The sequence below is a fragment of the Priceomyces carsonii genome (assembly GCF_900007245.1).
Source record: "Priceomyces carsonii strain CBS4050 genome assembly, scaffold: Debaryomyces_carsonii_scaffold_1, whole genome shotgun sequence".
NCBI lineage: Eukaryota > Fungi > Ascomycota > Pichiomycetes > Serinales > Debaryomycetaceae > Priceomyces > Priceomyces carsonii.
In genome coordinates, this window is record NW_026946674.1 from 1,124,270 (window position 1) to 1,142,402 (window position 18,133).

Consider the following 18,133-nt stretch of genomic DNA (forward strand, 5'->3'; position numbering starts at 1 on the left):
TGGATAGTCCATATAAGTAATGGCACATCATAGAATAGTATGATACGCAGGTGCTTTGAGTTCCGTGCTCACTGTAAGGTTTAGCTGCGTCAGAAATGAAAGAGCAAAGTAGAAAATACTTAACTTCTAGAAAAGAATGTAGCAATTCAATTTGTTGTAATTAGTCTTGATTGAAATACTAAATTTATAATGAAGTATAAATTAAGTCACACAACACGCGGTGATAACCTTCTTCTACTGCTATGGTTCAGGACGTATCCCTCGAAGGAGAGAAAACGAAGTGGAATCTTTATCGGGAGTTGAAAAGGGTCAACATGTTAGTGTAACTGTATATAGAACTGAAAAGAATTAATTGAAAATTTGGTAGGTATGCCCTTTGTTTAGGGGGAAGCTTCTTTAGATTCTTCTACTTCTTCAACCTCAGCAACAACGTTAGCCTTATCAGAACCAATAGATCTAGCATCATCTCTGAAAGCATGTGTAGATGGGACGAATCCAGGAGATCTCCAAGCATGAGGAACAAGTTCATATAATTCATCTACTTGTTCTAAAGTTAAACCTTTAGTTTCGTAAATTAGTGCCCATGAAAATATGATACATAAAAAGTTGAAACTTCCCCAAACGAAAAATACCTTAACACCTAAATTACCATTACCTGGACCTGAATCAACCATGTAAGGAGTGGCATAGGCTAGAGCCCAATTCCATATCCAATTGGAAGCAGCTGAAAGAGCAACAGACTTAGCTCTGGTTCTTAATGGGAATATTTCGCCAGTGACAACCCAAGCAGCTGGACCCCAAGTTGCAGCAAAGAATGCAATAAAAATACACGAAAATGCGATTAAAACATTACCAGCAGCTTTAGAGTCTGTAGGTGTGGCAATGCCAACAATCGCAACAATATACTGGGAAACACACATACCAATAGCGCCACCTATCAATAGTTTCCTTCTACCTATAACATCTGTTAGAAGAATACCTGGGATAGTCGAACCAAAATTAACAATGTTGGTTGCCAAATTAGAAACAAATCCGTTAAGGCCGACACTCTCAAAAAAAGTGGTACCAAAGTAGAAAATGAAATTAACACCAGTCAATTGCTGGAATGCTTGAAGCCAGACACTAGTCATTAATCGTTTGAATTGACGGTGATCCATGGAGAAAACTTGTTTCCAAGAAGATTGTCCGAAATGAGATTCGAAATCATACGCAGCCTTAATATCAGCGTGTTCTTCAACTAAGTCTGGATGGTCAATAGGTAACTTCATTAACCTTGATAATGATTGCTTTGCCTTATCATTGTCTCCTTTTGAAACAAAGAATCTAGGAGTTTCAGGTAAGAAGATCATACCAACACCCAAGATCAAAGACCACAAGAATTGAACACAAATTGGAATCCTATATGAGCCGGAATCGTTCCTAGCGTGGCTCCCTTGATTGACTAAAGAAGCCAACAATAATCCTAAAGTAATAGCCCATTGATAACAGGACACAACAGCACCTCTGATCCATTTAGGAGTAGCTTCAGATTGATATAATGGGATACAGGAAGAAATCAAGCCAACTCCGAGACCTGCGATGGCCCTACCAGCACATAATAATGGAATGCCAGTTGCGGCGGCTTGTAAAATAATACCGATGTTGAAGACAACTAAAGAGGCAAAGATAATAGTAAAACGACGACCAAGAGTATCAGATAACAACGGTGCTAGAACAGCACCGAAAAAGGTACCAGCAGACAAAATGGAAACGATCAAAGATTTCTCGCTGGAAGTGAATTCGGTGTGATTGGCAGCGAATTCCTTGACAACGTACTTCATAGCAAGAATACCTGAAATAGTACCGGTGTCATATCCGTAAAGAACACCACCAAAGGCAGCGAATGCACCAACGAATATCCCCATGGTGGAAGAACCTCCCTTTTTCTCACCGACATTAAGGAATCTTTTCACTATCTTGTTGTTTTCTAATCCCATCGTAGCAGTTAGAAATAAAGTTAGGAATTACATGTGCTTGCCTAAATATGAAGAGAACTAAACGAGAATATCGGATGGATTTATATACTATTGATTTTCTGGTTTCTATTGACAATAAGATCAGGTTCGTAAATCAGAATCAACCCCAAAAGTTTGCTCAGCAAAAAATCCATTTTAGAAATGCAACACCACCACTAATTAAAAGCCATTAGGTGGAGAAAGATTAAGCTTCAGCTGAAACAATAGGTTCTACCCCGATTTGTGGTTTGGTGAAACAGATCTGGGTCAGCGGCTTTATTACGATTACCATTTCAAAAATACGAATCAGTCCCTGTTTTAGACGGCTTTACGCTTTAATCCATAGAAGCATTCCCCGCGTTTTGCTTTCGTGGGGTGCATGGCAGGGCACGGAAAATTTTCCTGTTGGGAAGGATCTCCGATGCTCGAGAGATATTTTGTGATGTTCGGCACTTCTTATTACGTCAAAAAAAGCATTGAAGACCCTAGTTCAGAGCAAATCAGGACGAAATGGAGCCATCAAGCAGCAATACGAGCTATCCCCACGTGTTCTTTTATCCTTAGTTTAGTTTATTCCTAATTGTTGATTTCCCCGAATTAATATTATTTAGGTCGCGTGATGAGGATAGGCTGCCTGGGGAATTCGGAGCTCAGTTTTGCGATTTAGTGAGGTAAAATAATCCGAATCTATTGCGTGATCTCTCTAAAGAGTTAACCTAGAAAGAGTGTGTCAATTTATACTCCACATTCAGGAAGCTTAGCAGGCTCTTGCCCTTTCCAAACCCAGAAAGACTTAAAAGACCAAATTTGAGAACATCAACCAAAACGTTGCATGCTATGCAACTCAAGGTGATACTCCGAAATCGTTGAGAATTTTCGATGAAAGTGTGAAGTTCCCAATGTGTCCTATTCTTCTGTCTCGCTTTTCTCCGTGACATGTTCCTATTCAGGTATCTGCATTATGATCCTGTGTTTGAAGACATGCTTCTACCTGATTTTATTTTTTCAGCCTTGCTTCTATCTGATTTTATTTTTTTCCTCACTGCTCTTCGCCTTCCTTTTTTTCATAAGGCCCCTCCAAACTTCCGGCCAAAATAATTTGTAGTCATTCGTGACAGCAACAATAAAAGAATAGGATGTTGGGCCAATATGATAGCTTGATTAGTTCGATGTTATGTCCCAAATTCAAGTTTCGTAGTCGATAGATGTCTCAGTCTGTTGGTGTTCAAGAAATTAGGGTTGAGTATATCAAACAACAACTTCACTTTAATGATCATCTCCACGAATTAAGTAATTCTTGGCAGGTTCACTGGATTCATTAAAGGGAGTACTGTCATCGCTCAAATTGGCAATCGAAAATACGTAGGCAACTAGATAGCTTAAGTCCCATATCTTTCCTATCAATGGTTGTTAGCTTTTTACTCACAATAATTAGTATATTTCAGATAATATCGTTAAATATGATAGTATATAAGTTTTCAGTTCCTAGAATTCATAAATCAAAAACTGTGCCGGTATTTGTTCCAATACAAATAGGTGCAAATTCCAGTGTAGAATTAACGAGAGGTATGGAAAAAATGTACTTAGCTGATAAATATTGGGAAACGAAAAAAAAAAGTATTGAAACCCATAGTATTCAACATTCACGGTTGCAAGAAAGATCTACTTATGAAATAGCATAAGAGAAGATAAATGTTTCAAAGAAAACTTAAAGAGTAATTTGAATAAGATTAAGTTATATTAAGCTTCTACCTCAGATAACCTAACATTTTTCTCATAACGAAGCTCAAGTTGAGATTCAGCTGGTATTTTAGCTATATACTGTCGAGACGCATCAAGCCTTTTTTTGCGGTCTATTTTACTATCGTTTATACCATTCTCTAAGTCGGCTAGATCTGCAGTAAACAATACTGATTGAGCCCAACCCGCATACGGACCAAAAATCTCCTTAAAATATGATCTTATGTCTGAATATACTTTTTTGTTTAAAGTCTTAATATCTTTCCTACCCTTGTATTTGTAATCTCGAATCGCAATCTGGTAAACATGAGTATCTATAGGAACAATATCATGTTTGTCTAGTGCCATAAGACATATACAATCAGCAACTTTGGGTCCTACCCCTGTGAGTTGCAACAAGAATTCGTGAGCAGTTTCATATTCTTCACTTCTCAACCCGTTCAATCTCTCCAATGTTATAGCAGAATGATTTTCATTATCCATGATCATGGACGCAGTTTGATATATATACTTCGCTCGATATCCAAAACCTAACTCCCTGAGTTTTTGTTCAACTTTTGGAGAGCTTGAAAGACTTTTCGCATCCGGAAAAGAGTAATATTTTATACCGTCAACCTCATTAATATAATCACCAAATTCAGTACATAACGAATCACACATTTTTGAAATTCTTTTCACATTATTATTCGATGAGCAAATAAAAGAAATAAGGGTTTCCCATGGATCCTGCCTGAGCATTCTTATGCCAGTAAATTCAACAAAAGGTGAGCTTTTAATCTTACTCTTGTAGACCTGATCCAGTTTTAACCATTCTTCATAGAGAACTTCAAGTTTGACTGATAAGTTAAAATAATCCTTTATAAACCTGAATGTCTCATCAAAGCCATCAGTCGTTTGCTTCAGCATTTTATTCTTCTGCATGATCCACGAATAGTGAATAAATTGTTCATCCTGCTTCAATAGAATAATTCTATCTTTCGTAGTAAAAGACCAAGTATTATTAATATTCTTCCATCTAAAGGTCTGACCACACCTGAGGACTTTGGATAGGTTCACTTCTAATGGTGAGATAGGAAACTTTTTCCAGATTATGTCTTTGGTCATTTCCAATATCTTATTCCCACTATAAGTTTTAAAAAAAAGATAACGAAAAAGTCGCGTAGTGAACCTTTTAAGTTCGCGCGCGCGTGTACAAACTTCAAATGCATCACTTCTAATTTTTTCATAATTACATGCCTTAAGATAAAGACAATGGAAAGCAGATGTCCTCTCTGTTTCAAAAATTTCCCCACTGGAATATTAGAGTCTCATGTTAACATATGTTTGGATCAGTTGGAGTTGAAGGATCCTTCCCTGCTTAACAATCAGCTACCAACAAGGCTGAAAAGAAAGAACGAAGATGCAGTCTCTACTAATAAAGGATCCAAGGACGTATTTAGTGCTTTAGGATTAAGGATAGATTCCTCCGAAAAGATCCGTAAGACTGATCAGAAGAAAGTACAAAAAGAACGACCCACATTAACCAGTATACTCATTGCAGAGAGAAAGCTTCGAGCAAAGACCAAGAGAGGAGCGCAAGACTTAATCACTACCAAACAAGAAAAAGACTCCGACGAGCCAATAATAGAAATCAAGAAGGAGAAGGAGAAGGATGAAACCTTTTCTGTACAAAGCCAGGAAACTAAAAAAGTGGATTCTCCAAGAATATTAAATCTGCGTCAGATGGCAAATGAAGGGAATGAAGTCGATGAACAAAGTATTCAATATTTGAGAAAAGATTCAACTATACCTCTTGCTCAGCGTATCCGTCCAAAGAAACTTGAAGATTTTATAGGACAAGAGCATCTTTTAGGAGAGCAGGGGATTTTGAAGAATATTACCCAATCCGATATAATTCCTTCGTTTTTGCTCTGGGGATTACCTGGAGTTGGAAAAACGTCATTGGCAAGAATAGTGGCAAAATCTGCCAACTATAAATTTGTAGAAGTGTCCGGCTCCGAAGGAAATGCCAAGAAACTAAGAGAAGTATTCACAACAGCCGATAACGAAAAGAAATTAACCGGCAGGAAAACTATTTTATTCCTTGATGAGATCCACAGATTTAATAAAGCGGTTCAGGATCTTCTACTACCAGTTATTGAAAAAGGAACCTTGACTGTGATAGGGGCCACTACTGAAAACCCATCTTTCAGCCTCAATAATGCCCTACTTTCGCGTATGCATACGTTTGTGATGCATCCTTTATCTACAGATGCCATTGTAAGGATAATATACAAAGGCTTATTTCAAATAAACAGGACGCGGAAGTATATACATGGATTGCACCACATTGCTCTCAAAAAAGATGCCGCTAATTATCTTGCGGAACTTAGTTCAGGTGATTCCAGAACCGCCTTGAACTTATTGGAAACCCTACATGCATATCTCTCTAATTCGAATTTCTCTAGCTCGAATGATATCAAAATAGACAAAGGTTTGAAGAAACACAAAAATCATGGTATTGTCGTTACTGCAGAGTTGTTGAAACCACTATTAAGCTCTCAAAATTTTGTTCTGATGTATGACAGACAAGGTGATATGCACTACGATACTATAAGCGCTTTTCACAAATCAGTAAGAGGATCTGATGCCGATGCTGCGATATTTTATCTTACGAAGATGTTAGCAGGAGGTGAGGATCCGTTGTTCATAGCAAGGAGGATGATTGTTATCGCAAGTGAAGATATCGGGTTGAGGGATAGCTCATGTCTTCCTTTCGCCATTGCTGCAAAAGAAGCTGTAGAATTTATAGGGATGCCTGAGGGAGAGATAGTCTTAGCTCATTGTGCGGTGAAGCTTGCAAGAAGTCCGAAATCAACAAAGTCCTATCGAGCTTTGAGAAGTGCCCAATCGCTATTGAATGAAAAACCAGAAATCAGTGCTATACCAATCCCCTTGCATTTGAGAAATGCGCCAACAAAGTTAATGAAAGAGCTAGGCTACGGCAAATCGTATAAATATAATCCGATTTTTATATCAGGAAAAGTTGAACAATCATACATGCCTGAAGAATTGAGTAAAGTGAAGTTTGTTGAGAAAGAACACTTGGGAAAAGTAGAGGATCCTGAAGTTGACCCAGCCGAGCTAGAAAAAGCAAAACGAGCAGATGAACTATATTTGAGTTTCAAAGAATTCAAGCGAAGAGAACTCGAAATGGAGTATTTGAAAAAAGCGGAAATAGAAAAGCGCTCTAATAATGAGAAATCAAAAGATTCTAATGAAAGGGAGCGATTATCTAGGCTAAGGTTGAGATTGAAAATCCAGAGTTTACTTAAAAACGATCCTATCTTCCTCAAAGACATTTTAAGCAAAAGCTCTAATGATTTAAAAAATGAAGATGCAAAACAAGTAATTTCGTCCTCGCTTAATGATACTAGTCGCTCAAAAACTCAAGAGGACAGAATCAACGATTCTTCAAATCCTGGCTACTCTTATGACGAGTTTCTTAGCAAAGACGATCAACCGGAGTATTTTGACGGAGAGGAAAAGGATCAATATTCAGATGATCCTGATTGTACAAATAATTTTGAAAGATCTTATGACGAATTCCATGATGTAGCTGAACAGTCGTCTACGTACCGAATGGATGATGATGATACGAACTACATGCCAGAATACCCTATTTCTTGATTGAAGATATATAATTTTAATATACAGGTCGTGATATTGTGCACATATTCTATCTATCGATATACATGCGTCCCCTTGTTTATTATACAAAGTATGTGTGGCAGATTTTCATTAGGAATTGTAAGTATTATCAGCAGTTTACTACTATTCAAGCTCTTAGATTAACAAAGCCAGAATATTAATGATTTGCCGCTGGTGTTCAATGACACAGTACAAGAAGGAGCAAACCAGGCACTGGCAGAATCGGCAACAGACTTGAAAGAAGTTTCGAAAGATAGATACAAAGCATACGATTCAGATGGTCAGCTTGGATATGAATTGTTTTTATCTGATATAGCCGCTTTCAAATCTTCTTATAACATTGCTCCCACTAATGATGCGTTAATCATCTATGCCAAAAATTCCGATAGCACAGACAAGCTTGTTTATATTGTCGAGACACTGAAATTCGGCTTAGTTCCTATGTGGGCAAAGCCAAAAGATTCTCTGCCTGTCAGAAGAGGTGGGAAGCCAGGACCGAAGTACTCTAAAGAAATTCAAAAATACGAATCTATGTACTTCAACTGTAGAAAAGAAACTCTAGCACAAAAGAAAGCAATATGGAATAGCTGCAAGAACAATCGGTGTGTCATTCCTATACAAGGATACTTTGAATGGCTCAAAAAGGACAATAAGAAGATACCATACTTTATTTCCGATTCTAAGCAGCCCTTGGTTTATTTGGCAGGGTTTTATTCCCATAACACTAATTATAAGGATGTGGTTGAAGATTCAAGGGGCTATATATCTTCTTTTACTGTAGTAACGGGACCGGCCGATAAAAAAGATTCTAAGGATTTATCTTGGCTCCACAACAGAAAACCTCTTTTGGTTGCACCAGCTTCAAAGGAATGGTTCGATTGGTTGAACCCCAAAGCAAAGTGGTCCGAAACGCTTTTATCAACTACGTTGGATACTATTAATAATGAAGCATATTTGCATATCCAGAGTTTTAAAGTTTCAAAAGATGTCGGGAATCCAACTACTGAGGGCGCTTATCTTATTAGGGAAGATAAAGGATCCCAAAAATCTATCGAACTGTTTCTCCAGAGTTCTAAGAAAAGTCCCAAGAGAAAGACTGAAGAGGATTATTCCCCTAACAAAAGAGTGAAAAACGAATCTCATAGTATCCCCACAGAGAAGACAGAAACGGAAATTAAAAAAGATATTAAAGAAGAGAATGAACAAAAAATTAAAATGGAGCCTTCAGGCGATTAGCGGATTTGAATTTCATCGAATCTTGGAATCGTTTTTTATATATTGCATTTTAAATAAATGGTAGTGCGCCGGGTGTGTTTAATAAATTTTTCAACTTCAACTGAGAATATATTCATTATCGAATTAAGTAGCTTCGAATATAAGGCTCGAGCGAGCAATATGTATAAGAATCCATCAATATCAGTACCGCTTAGCAAAATATACAGAGTTATCTCTCGGAGCTCTTCGAAGAGTGCTTCAAATGAGCCTCTTTATCTTAATCCGAATGCTTGGAAAGGATTACCACCCGACCGAATTTTTGAATTGCATAATCTACGTAAGGAACACATGGGAGAGAAATATGTTCCAAGTGATGACGAAAGAAATGCTATATTATCAACATATAACAGCTTGGGGAAAGTGAAGCCAACTTTGGATTATGCTTATGAGATTGACAACTTCAAAGAAAGACACATGAATAATACTCCAATTAACTTGAGAGGCCTACCCCCCAAAAGAAGCAACATAAATGTAATTGGCAAAGGTGCGACACCACATCAAAAGCGTAAAATAGAGCAATTAGTGAGAGTTAGTGCTTATGAAATGCCGTTGTTGGCAAAGTTTCGTCAACCATACAACCCGAGCCCCTCTGGAGAGAATCCTTTGAAATTAATCTTCAGTACGGACTTTTCCAGTGAGAGGAATTCCTCAAATAGAAAGGTACAAATTAAATGTAATCTTAAAGATTTAAACTTGAACGAGACTGAAGAAAGAAATTTGAAGTTATTGGCCGGTAATAAATTTGATTATCATAAAAATGAAATTCATTTTTCTTCAGACAGTTTGCCTGAGGCTACACAGAATGCCCGTCAACTAGTAGATACTTTTAACAGATTATTAAAAGAAGCGAAAACATTGAACGATGAATTTGCGGACATTCCATTGGATAAGCGTCATATGAAGCCGAAGAGAACACAAATTAAATACATAGAATCTTGGAAAAGACCCGAAGATGCTCCTTTAAAAAAATATAAAATAGTTTCAAGTTTGGTGCAGAAAGTGAAAAGTCATAAGGATGAGAATTATATTGCGAAGTATTCTCCATAGCTTTTATAACCCTAGTTAGTTTTGTCTTGTATATAATGTATTCAATTCTATCTAATGTTATATGCAGAATAACATACTGTTTGTCGAAGGATGTTTCATTGAGCTATCAATCTTTGTATTCTATAGGTATAATAAAAAAAGTAGCCTTTAATATATGACTATCATTTAAAACTGAGATAAATCAATCTCAACTTTGCAAATAAAGTTTAATTTTAGGATGGCTGTCGAATCCCATCCGGCATCAACGACATTAAATGACATTATTGATGAGCTCAAATTAAAGTATGATTCCTCAGTGGGTTTATTAGAAGGTGAATCTGTGAGAGGAATACCAAGCTTAAATACATTATTGAATGTGAGCAAGCTTTTCAATAATTTTGAAAAAGAACTACGACTTATTGAACAAGTAGATGAGGACGTCTTGAATAGAGTTGCAATAATACGAGCCAAAAACAAAGAAAGTGTAGAGAATGGAGAAGAGAATGTTCATACGAAAGAAGATGGGGTTGCTCGTAACAAACGAGGTAAAGCAAATGATGAAGATGATTATGATGTAGTAGATGATGATTCTTCTCATGTGTCCAAGAGAAGAAAGTTGAGTACTCTGCCACAACTTAAGAGGGAGGATGAAGACAATGACGAGGACGAGGCTGAAACCGCAGACTCTCTTTCAAAAGAAAACGGTCAAAGTGATGGATCTCTACCACCAATTCAGACCGGATCATATACTCAGGATAATGACACAAGATTAAAAAATCCTAAATCTGAATTTGTACCATCACAGACTTTATCTGCTGCAGCAATTGCAGATTTGGGCTTGTTCTCGGAAGACAATAATGGATTAGAAACTCAGGGTAAAGATTACTTAAAAAGAAAGTATGGAGTGGCTTCATATCCTGACAATGATCTCCAAAATTTTTTACCTGGGAAGATTCCTGACGTGGATTTCTCTAAAAACAAGCCTCCCTCTAATCAAGTTCAATTTTCTACATTTCAATCTTACATTGAATCTTATTTCAGACCCTACACTAATGACGACTTGAAGTTTTTAAATGAAAAATTTGTTATTCCTCCTGGCTTTGGAAAGACGAATTATGATCCAAGTCTTCATCCATACATTATTCCAAAGCTAGGTCAATTTTATGCTAATGCGTGGGCCGAAGAGGATGCAACATTAGGCTCGAAATTGAATTCACCTCAATACCAGCAATCGCTAGAGTCTTTCAAGCCAAGAGGCTCTATTGACAATTTATCAGATGATAAACTATATACTGAGGAAATATCTTGTGGCCCACTTTCAAGCAGGCTTCTATCTGCGATATTGAGCTCTCATGAAGGTAATGGAAATGATGATGAAAGCTACGCAGAAAATAATATACAAGCGGATGATCAAGTGGCGACACAGTTGAATAGTGGCGAAGATTATAAAATAACTACGGATTCTAATGACTTTTATTCAATTGAAGAAAGACTTAAAAGAGAACTAAAATATATAGGGATTTTCATGAATTTGTCAAATACCGATGAAGAAAGGAGTCCAAAATTCAATGGACGAGTTTTTAAAAGTGAAGGTTCCATAGTGGATACCGATGATTGGATCAAAAATAAAGAAGATGATGAAGTGTGTGCGGAGATCAGATCATTGCAAAAAGAATTGAAGGGCGCGGTTTTGAGAAATAAGGTAAACAAGAAAAAGTTGATACCTTTAGTTGAAGAACAAATAGCGTATCAAGAATACTGCACAATTTTGGAAGACTTAGATAAACAGGTTGATCTGGCTTACCTGAAGAGGCTTAAGGCGAAAAATAAGAAGAAGAAGACTGAAGCGACGCCTCTTCAACAACAATCTGCTAATAATGGTTTACGTGCTTTATTGGATAAGAGAAAGAGATGGATCAACAATATTGGAAAGCTATTCAAATCCCCTGAGATCATGAAGAGACCACCAGAAACATCCATTTTGAAGGGCGAAGGAGAAGATGAAGAAGAAGAAGGAGAAGATGAAGACATCGAAGATACTACGGATCAACTTATTCAAAAATGAAATTATTTATTTTGTATAAATATGCAAATCTCAATTAACGTACCATGCCTTGAGTAATGTATTCAAGTGAAGGTAAAGTCTTTACATTTCCAATGGCCGCAAGTGCTATTGGTTTACCTTTAAGTCTGTAGTTTGCCCAATCGACGATATCCTTTTTAGTGATTGATTCGACTCTTTCAAAAACATCTTCAGGTGATAATCGAAACCCAGTATTAACCAATTGTCTACCAATATCCTCGGCTATAGCAGTGGAGTCATCCAAAGCCAATACTAATGAAGCTTTAAGCTGAGCTTTAGATCTTTCAACTTCATCTTCAGTTATATTTCCCGATTTCAATCTTCCCCATTCTGCCACTACAGCATCAACGAAGCTTTTTAAATTTGCATCCTTTTCCGCTGTGAAATAAACACCCATCAACCCCGTATCAGCATACGAAGTTGTGTACGCCATATAAGAATTCGCGATGGGAGTTTGATTGCGACCCCCTATTGCAGCTGTAACTGCTAAAGGGGAAGGGGAATTTGACCCAATTCCAATAGATCTATCCCATGTTCCTATTATACCATTTGCCACTGATGCTGTAAAGAAGTCAGGAGCCGACCAACTGACGCCCTCTACCGCTAGTGCAACATGAGTATTTGGTAATGAGTCATCCTGTATCCGAATTTCGTCGCCATAAAAAATAGGTAAGCTACCACCATTTTGATTAAATGGCTTGTCGCTCTTTTTTATGTGACCGAAATACTTCTTGGCTTTATCAACAAGATCATCATGATTTACGCACCCGACACCTATTAAAGCCATTCTATCTCCTTTATAATTTGTGTTTATATAATTAACCAAATCATTCCTATTGATGGTTTTTATCAAATCTCTTGGACCCAAAATGGTTCTTCCTAGATCCTGACCCTTGAATGTCACGGCATGTAAATGGTCAAACACTACCTCATCGTACATCTTATCCACTTCGTCACTTTCTTGTAAGATGACATGTCTTTCGTTTTCTATTGCCCTCTCCTCTAACTTTGATTTCGTGAGTAGATCGCTCAAGATATCAATATTCTGCGTAATATCACTTTCCAAGCATTTGGAATAATAAACAGTGTTTTCTCTTGAAGTATATGCATTGATCTGGGAGCCAATATTTTCTATCTCTAGTTCTAGGTTTAACTGGGTCCTTCGGTTCGTGCCTTTGAAGGCCAAATGTTCCAAAAAATGTGCAGTTCCGCTGCTCTTCGAAAAATCAGCTCTAGAGCCAGCATTAATCCAAACTCCTACTGTCGCTGTTCTTGTACCGGGCATCAGCTCACTTGCCACCGTCAAACCATTATCTAATACTGTAGTTTGAAACTTTGGATTTGAAATTGTAGCGGTGCCAAAGTATTTTCTAGCTAAGTTAAAAGGGCTCACTTTATTTAAATGAGGAATCCTACGAATCATCCTGGTTGTAGTCAAAAAAGACATATTGGTATTCTTGGTAAGCTCCGACCTTTTGTAAGAAAGTCAAATGTAGTTAACACAAAATTAAATTGTTTCACAAAAATGTATCTAAAACTCGAACACTGTTGAATTAAGTACGCGACAGAACCATTCTCATAGATTAGATACAAAGGATTGGGCACGATTAGAAGATGGTATCAACATCGCCAGCAGTTGTTATAGATAATGGGTCATATACCACAAAGGCTGGGTTTGCTCTAGAGGATTTGCCATCCTTAGTTTTCAATTCAAATTACCTGATAAATACAAGCGATGGAGCTAAAGCTGTGATTGGAGATGACGAAATATTAGCAGAGCCTGAGAACGAGGTAATGACGTTGATGGAAAATGGCTTAATATATAACTATGATCATATCATTGACAATTGGAACTATGTGTACGAAAATATTGATAACAATAATAGTATTAACCCCAAGGAGTTTCCTTTAGTGATAACTGAGCAGACTTGGAATACTTCTAAGAATAAGTTGGCCGCAACCCAAATTGTATTCGAGACATTAGAAGTTCCCTTGTTTTCGTTAGTCAAAACACCGTTAGCACAGCTCTATCATACGGGGAAAGCGACCGGGCTTGTTGTGGATATCGGATCTGCCGTTGCTAGCGTCACTCCTATTTTGGATGGCATTATTCAATCGAAGGTTTCGTTCCACACGAAGTATGCTGGAGATTTTGTGAACCTAAGTATTTTGAATCATTTGGAAAAATTTGGAACTCTAGAGGATTTCCTTCCTGCGAAATATCACAGCGCTAGTTCATCTTTTAAAAACTTTTACGCCAGTCGTAACTTGATTCAGGAATTTAAAGTGGCAAGCACACCCGAGTATCAGTTTCATAAGGGCATTCAAGTCAAGAGTAATGGTGTTGATTTTTTTTCAAGCTTATTCCAACCCCAATTATTAAATGTCCCTAATGTTAATATCCCTGAGCCAGTATTGGATAAACCTCAAACGCATGGCTTAGTAAATCTTATATTTCATAGCTTAAAGAGTTTGGAAGCATCAATAGTTCAATCTGGTGGTCAGAACAGTAGTAGATTTGCTCGCTTCAATGAAATTTTGAAGACTTTATTAGCTAATATCGTCATAACTGGAGGTTCATCTTTGGCTACGGGTTTATCAGATAGAATATTGAATGATGTGAGAGCATATGCAGCACTGTATTTCCCTAATTATGGATTTAACCCATACTATATACAAACAATAAGCAATTATCAGGCCGGAGATGTTAATGACACTTGGAACAGGCTATTAGGAGGGTGGCTTGGAGCCAGTAATTTGGCAGGTATGCTTAATGATACAGGCGAGGAAACAAACGGAGTAAATATAGCTTTAGACAATTGGTTTGTTTCCAAATCAGACTATGAAGAATTGGGTGAGGATTTAATCTTAGAAAAGTTTAAATAGAATGCTTTTTATATGTAATATATTTGTGTATATCTTAGAATATGAAATTCAAAAATGTAAATCTTCTATGTACAATATCAAAAGTGAGATCTAGTTTTTCCAAGAGACGTATTTATCATCATACTTGGAAGCCTCTCCGTGAATACTTAATATCTTTTCAAGCTTCATTTCTAAACCTAATTTGTTGTTCGTATTACTCTTGAAATACTTAACTACTTCACTTGGGGTAGGCAAATATGATCTACCCGAGCCATCATTTCCAGTAATGTAATTTTCAACATCCTTATTGCTCGGTAATCCCATATTAAATGGATATGACTTATAATCAATTCCAAAAAACTTTTGAATAAAAGGCTGATCTAATTTCGCCGTGTACAAAGAGGGTTCCAAAATTTTCTTTATTGAAGCATCGGAAACTAAATCACCGGTGTTCCACTTAGGTTGTGGAGGAGACTTAATTTTATCGATTAACTTATGAGAAACACCTTTGACAAAGTCATTCATTTCAGGCTTAATATTCATAATGTTAGTAGCAGCAATTAACTCTAATTCCAATTGCTTTTTGATCGTGTTCTTTGAGCCATGGTTTAAAAGCTCAAAACCTACCTTGAGCGATGACAAAGGTTTGGTGGACAATTTCTTAACCACTGACTGGCCAAACTCGGACCCATCTTTATCAAAAACGTCAATAACCTTCTCAAAAGACGACTGAGAGAATGCATTATTAATTAACGTTATTTGCTCTTTAGTGAGCGGATACGTATATCCATCAGGCAATTTGGTTTCAGTGAACTCTTCAATTGCTTGATTGATCTGAGCAAAGTAATCCTTAGAATTCTTCAAAATAGAAGCATCATTTGGTTTGTCATTCACAACAGGAGGCTGCAAGTTAGATAATCTATTAACTAATTGAGGTATGCGCTCTGATGGGACGTAATGGGTCGCAAAACCTGCCATGTATGCATCTAACCCTGATAACACCTCTCCGGTTAAAGCATAGTAATAACCAAGCTTATCGTCCAATCGAGGCAAAAAGAACGTAGTACCAACATCTGGAAAAAATCCAATATCCATCTCTGGCATGGCTAACTTAGTTCTTTCTGTCGCTATTCTGAATGGGGCGTGGACGGACAATCCAACACCTCCTCCCATGGTAATTCCGTCCATGATAGAAATATAAGGCTTCGAATATGTAGATATTAAATAATTCATGTTGTATTCGTTTTGAAAAAAATTAGAAGCGTAACCTGGGTTGCCTTCCTTAATCTGTTTAGCACATTCAGCAACATCACCTCCAGCACACAAGCCTTTGGGAGAATTCGAAGTCAAAATAATCACATTATTAACACTAGACTTCGCGTACTCTAAAAGTCTTGGAGTTATCTTTGTGACCATTGAAGTATTCAATGAATTCAACTTTTTAGGTCTGTTCAACGTGATAACCCTTGCTAAATTCTTGTTGGAGAATAAAACATCGTCTTCGGCATAGCCAATGACGTTTGAGTTGTTAGATGCCATTCTTATAGATTTCTTAGTCCTTAAATGATTATTTCGATAAAACTGTTTCAATTTAGTTCTTATCATTTTAAGAAACTCTTCTCTATATATAATTTTTATGCTTTCTTTGCTGACAGGGTTTACACTAAATGGCCGTGTCCTTGTGATTAGGCTCAAAAAATTTCTCCTCACTTTATATTTAATTTTGTGTAACTTGTGTCTTAATAGATGCCAAGCCAGGCTAATGTATTAAGGTATCTATACAAGACATATAACCCATGTGAACAAAAACCAAATCATAGTGAATTTGGATTGTACTAAACGAACTGAAAACCCTTGATAAATAAATACTTTTGCTTTCACTGAGTAACTTCAAAGACTTCATACTAAACTATATTGGTTGATGAGGTTGCATTCTTCTCTCTTATCGTCATCTGTGTCCTTCGGAAGCTGATACTGATAAAAATTCCCAGTTTGATAAGAAGCTATCAAAATTAACAGACCACTAAAACCAATTTCGACTTTGTTTTTGGTGTGGTTTGGTAATGGAGAATATTCCGGAAGTTTTATAAATGCAAAGGATCTCCTCGGTGGTTCCCAAATTAAATTCTCAAAATAATTTTTGTAAGGAAGTTTCTTAATTATTGATTTAGTGTAATGATTATTAATCAACTTGGAGGAGGTCTTCAATGTGAAGTTGAAGTAGCCTTTGTCTTCTGCTTCATGTGCCGAAGGCTTAGAGATGAGAAGGTTGGCCAAATTTTCGTTCAAATCTTCAGAAGATTTACTACTTTCATCATCTGCTTCACTTTCATTCGTAGTTATTTCTTCCTCAGATTCGCCTGATGTGCGTAACTTGAAAAAATGAATGGTGCCGCTCTCGGAGCCACACCCCAAAACAGAATGGTCTTGATTGAAACTCAAAGTATTTATCCTCGTCAAATGGTGACCACGCCTTAAATTTGTGATTTGCGAGATTTTGGCCTTCTTTTGAATTTCCAAATGATGGTAATCTAAATGACAAACACGTATAATGGTCCCCTTAGTAGATGCTGTTGCAATTTTCTTATTATCATTTGAAATAGTCATTTTAGCTATACTCGAGTCATGAGCCTTGTATATCAAGATTGGCTTTAAATTGATTGAGTCGTATACTAAAACCCAACCATCACTGTCCTTTTTTAGATCTTCTAACGTAATGTCTTCTTTTTTAGCAAAATGTGAGTTGTTGTTTTTTTGCGTTAGCTCAATTAAGGAGTCTAGGGAATTTGAGACAGTTGAATCACTTGGCTTCATAACTGGGGTTGATGTACGACTCGCTGAGACAGCATTAAATAAATCCGTTTGGTCATTTATAATAGAAAGCGGTAGAATTAAGTATGAACTATCATCGGCGCTCAAATCCCCCACTAATTCCAAACGTTCATTGGATTCATTAGACACATATGGCTCAACTTCTAAGACTTTGACTAGCCTAACACAACTCAAATCATAAATATATATTTGACCTATTTCTAGAAATACCAATAGCCTTTTTCTGTTGAGTCTGATGTCAATGATATTAGAAGGAAAAGTCAACTCGCATATCTTCAAGTTCTGTTTAAGATTATATATCTTAAGTAGCCTATTGCCCAATTTTTCTTTAGAACTTGGAACGATTATTGTCAAGGACGTCGAGAATAACATCTTCAAGTACGCTGTAGGATGTTCCTGGACTTCATTGTCCTTATGGTTTGTGCTCTGTTCACTATCCTCACTCAATGATATAGACTTTTTCCTTGTACTATCATTAGAAGAATAGAATTCCCCAAACGGTTCACAATTGAATATCTTATGGTACTTAGATGTAGATATTGAGATGCAAGAATGGCCCTGATTAAAAGATAAGTTATTGATTACTACCATAACGCCGTTGAGCTCGTTAGTACTAATGAGGTCATTT

At 36.9% G+C, this 18,133-nt stretch overlaps 11 protein-coding genes across 11 annotated transcripts; 6 read left to right on the forward strand and 5 right to left on the reverse strand.

Annotated features, from left to right (window-relative positions):
• Positions 1-380: 380 nt before the first annotated feature.
• Positions 381-1,976, reverse strand: PRCAT00000622001 (sugar porter family MFS transporter; the record flags this gene model as incomplete). The annotated part of the gene is made up of 1 exon (XM_062956366.1): positions 381-1,976. One exon carries the CDS (start codon positions 1,974-1,976, stop codon positions 381-383), a length of 1,596 nt encoding a protein of 531 aa, XP_062807458.1.
• A 1,478-nt stretch (positions 1,977-3,454) lies between these two features.
• On the forward strand, positions 3,455-3,676 carry PRCAT00000623001 (uncharacterized protein; the record flags this gene model as incomplete). The annotated part of the gene is made up of 1 exon (XM_062956377.1): positions 3,455-3,676. The coding sequence occupies one exon, from the start codon at positions 3,455-3,457 to the stop codon at positions 3,674-3,676; it is 222 nt and encodes a 73-aa protein (XP_062807459.1).
• Positions 3,677-3,734: 58 nt separating this feature from the next.
• OGG1 (8-oxoguanine glycosylase) lies at positions 3,735-4,838 on the reverse strand (the record flags this gene model as incomplete). Its single annotated transcript, XM_062956388.1, has 1 exon — positions 3,735-4,838. The coding sequence occupies one exon, from the start codon at positions 4,836-4,838 to the stop codon at positions 3,735-3,737; it is 1,104 nt and encodes a 367-aa protein (XP_062807460.1).
• A 147-nt stretch (positions 4,839-4,985) lies between these two features.
• On the forward strand, positions 4,986-7,403 carry PRCAT00000625001 (ssDNA-dependent ATPase; the record flags this gene model as incomplete). Its single annotated transcript, XM_062956399.1, has 1 exon — positions 4,986-7,403. The coding sequence occupies one exon, from the start codon at positions 4,986-4,988 to the stop codon at positions 7,401-7,403; it is 2,418 nt and encodes an 805-aa protein (XP_062807461.1).
• Positions 7,404-7,496: 93 nt separating this feature from the next.
• On the forward strand, positions 7,497-8,660 carry PRCAT00000626001 (putative peptide hydrolase; the record flags this gene model as incomplete). Its single annotated transcript, XM_062956410.1, has 2 exons — positions 7,497-7,523; positions 7,578-8,660. 2 exons carry the CDS (start codon positions 7,497-7,499, stop codon positions 8,658-8,660), a joined length of 1,110 nt encoding a protein of 369 aa, XP_062807462.1.
• Positions 8,661-8,717: 57 nt separating this feature from the next.
• PRCAT00000627001 (mitochondrial 37S ribosomal protein mS35) lies at positions 8,718-9,746 on the forward strand (the record flags this gene model as incomplete). Its single annotated transcript, XM_062956421.1, has 1 exon — positions 8,718-9,746. One exon carries the CDS (start codon positions 8,718-8,720, stop codon positions 9,744-9,746), a length of 1,029 nt encoding a protein of 342 aa, XP_062807463.1.
• A 217-nt stretch (positions 9,747-9,963) lies between these two features.
• Positions 9,964-11,790, forward strand: NGG1 (histone acetyltransferase; the record flags this gene model as incomplete). Its single annotated transcript, XM_062956432.1, has 1 exon — positions 9,964-11,790. The coding sequence occupies one exon, from the start codon at positions 9,964-9,966 to the stop codon at positions 11,788-11,790; it is 1,827 nt and encodes a 608-aa protein (XP_062807464.1).
• Positions 11,791-11,824: 34 nt separating this feature from the next.
• Positions 11,825-13,255, reverse strand: MAS1 (Mas1p; the record flags this gene model as incomplete). Its single annotated transcript, XM_062956443.1, has 1 exon — positions 11,825-13,255. One exon carries the CDS (start codon positions 13,253-13,255, stop codon positions 11,825-11,827), a length of 1,431 nt encoding a protein of 476 aa, XP_062807465.1.
• Positions 13,256-13,422: 167 nt separating this feature from the next.
• On the forward strand, positions 13,423-14,694 carry PRCAT00000630001 (uncharacterized protein; the record flags this gene model as incomplete). Its single annotated transcript, XM_062956455.1, has 1 exon — positions 13,423-14,694. The coding sequence occupies one exon, from the start codon at positions 13,423-13,425 to the stop codon at positions 14,692-14,694; it is 1,272 nt and encodes a 423-aa protein (XP_062807466.1).
• Positions 14,695-14,784: 90 nt separating this feature from the next.
• Positions 14,785-16,278, reverse strand: EHD3 (mitochondrial 37S ribosomal protein mS47; the record flags this gene model as incomplete). The annotated part of the gene is made up of 1 exon (XM_062956466.1): positions 14,785-16,278. The coding sequence occupies one exon, from the start codon at positions 16,276-16,278 to the stop codon at positions 14,785-14,787; it is 1,494 nt and encodes a 497-aa protein (XP_062807467.1).
• A 294-nt stretch (positions 16,279-16,572) lies between these two features.
• On the reverse strand, positions 16,573-18,096 carry PRCAT00000632001 (uncharacterized protein; the record flags this gene model as incomplete). Its single annotated transcript, XM_062956477.1, has 1 exon — positions 16,573-18,096. One exon carries the CDS (start codon positions 18,094-18,096, stop codon positions 16,573-16,575), a length of 1,524 nt encoding a protein of 507 aa, XP_062807468.1.
• Between the last annotated feature and the right edge of the window lie 37 nt (positions 18,097-18,133).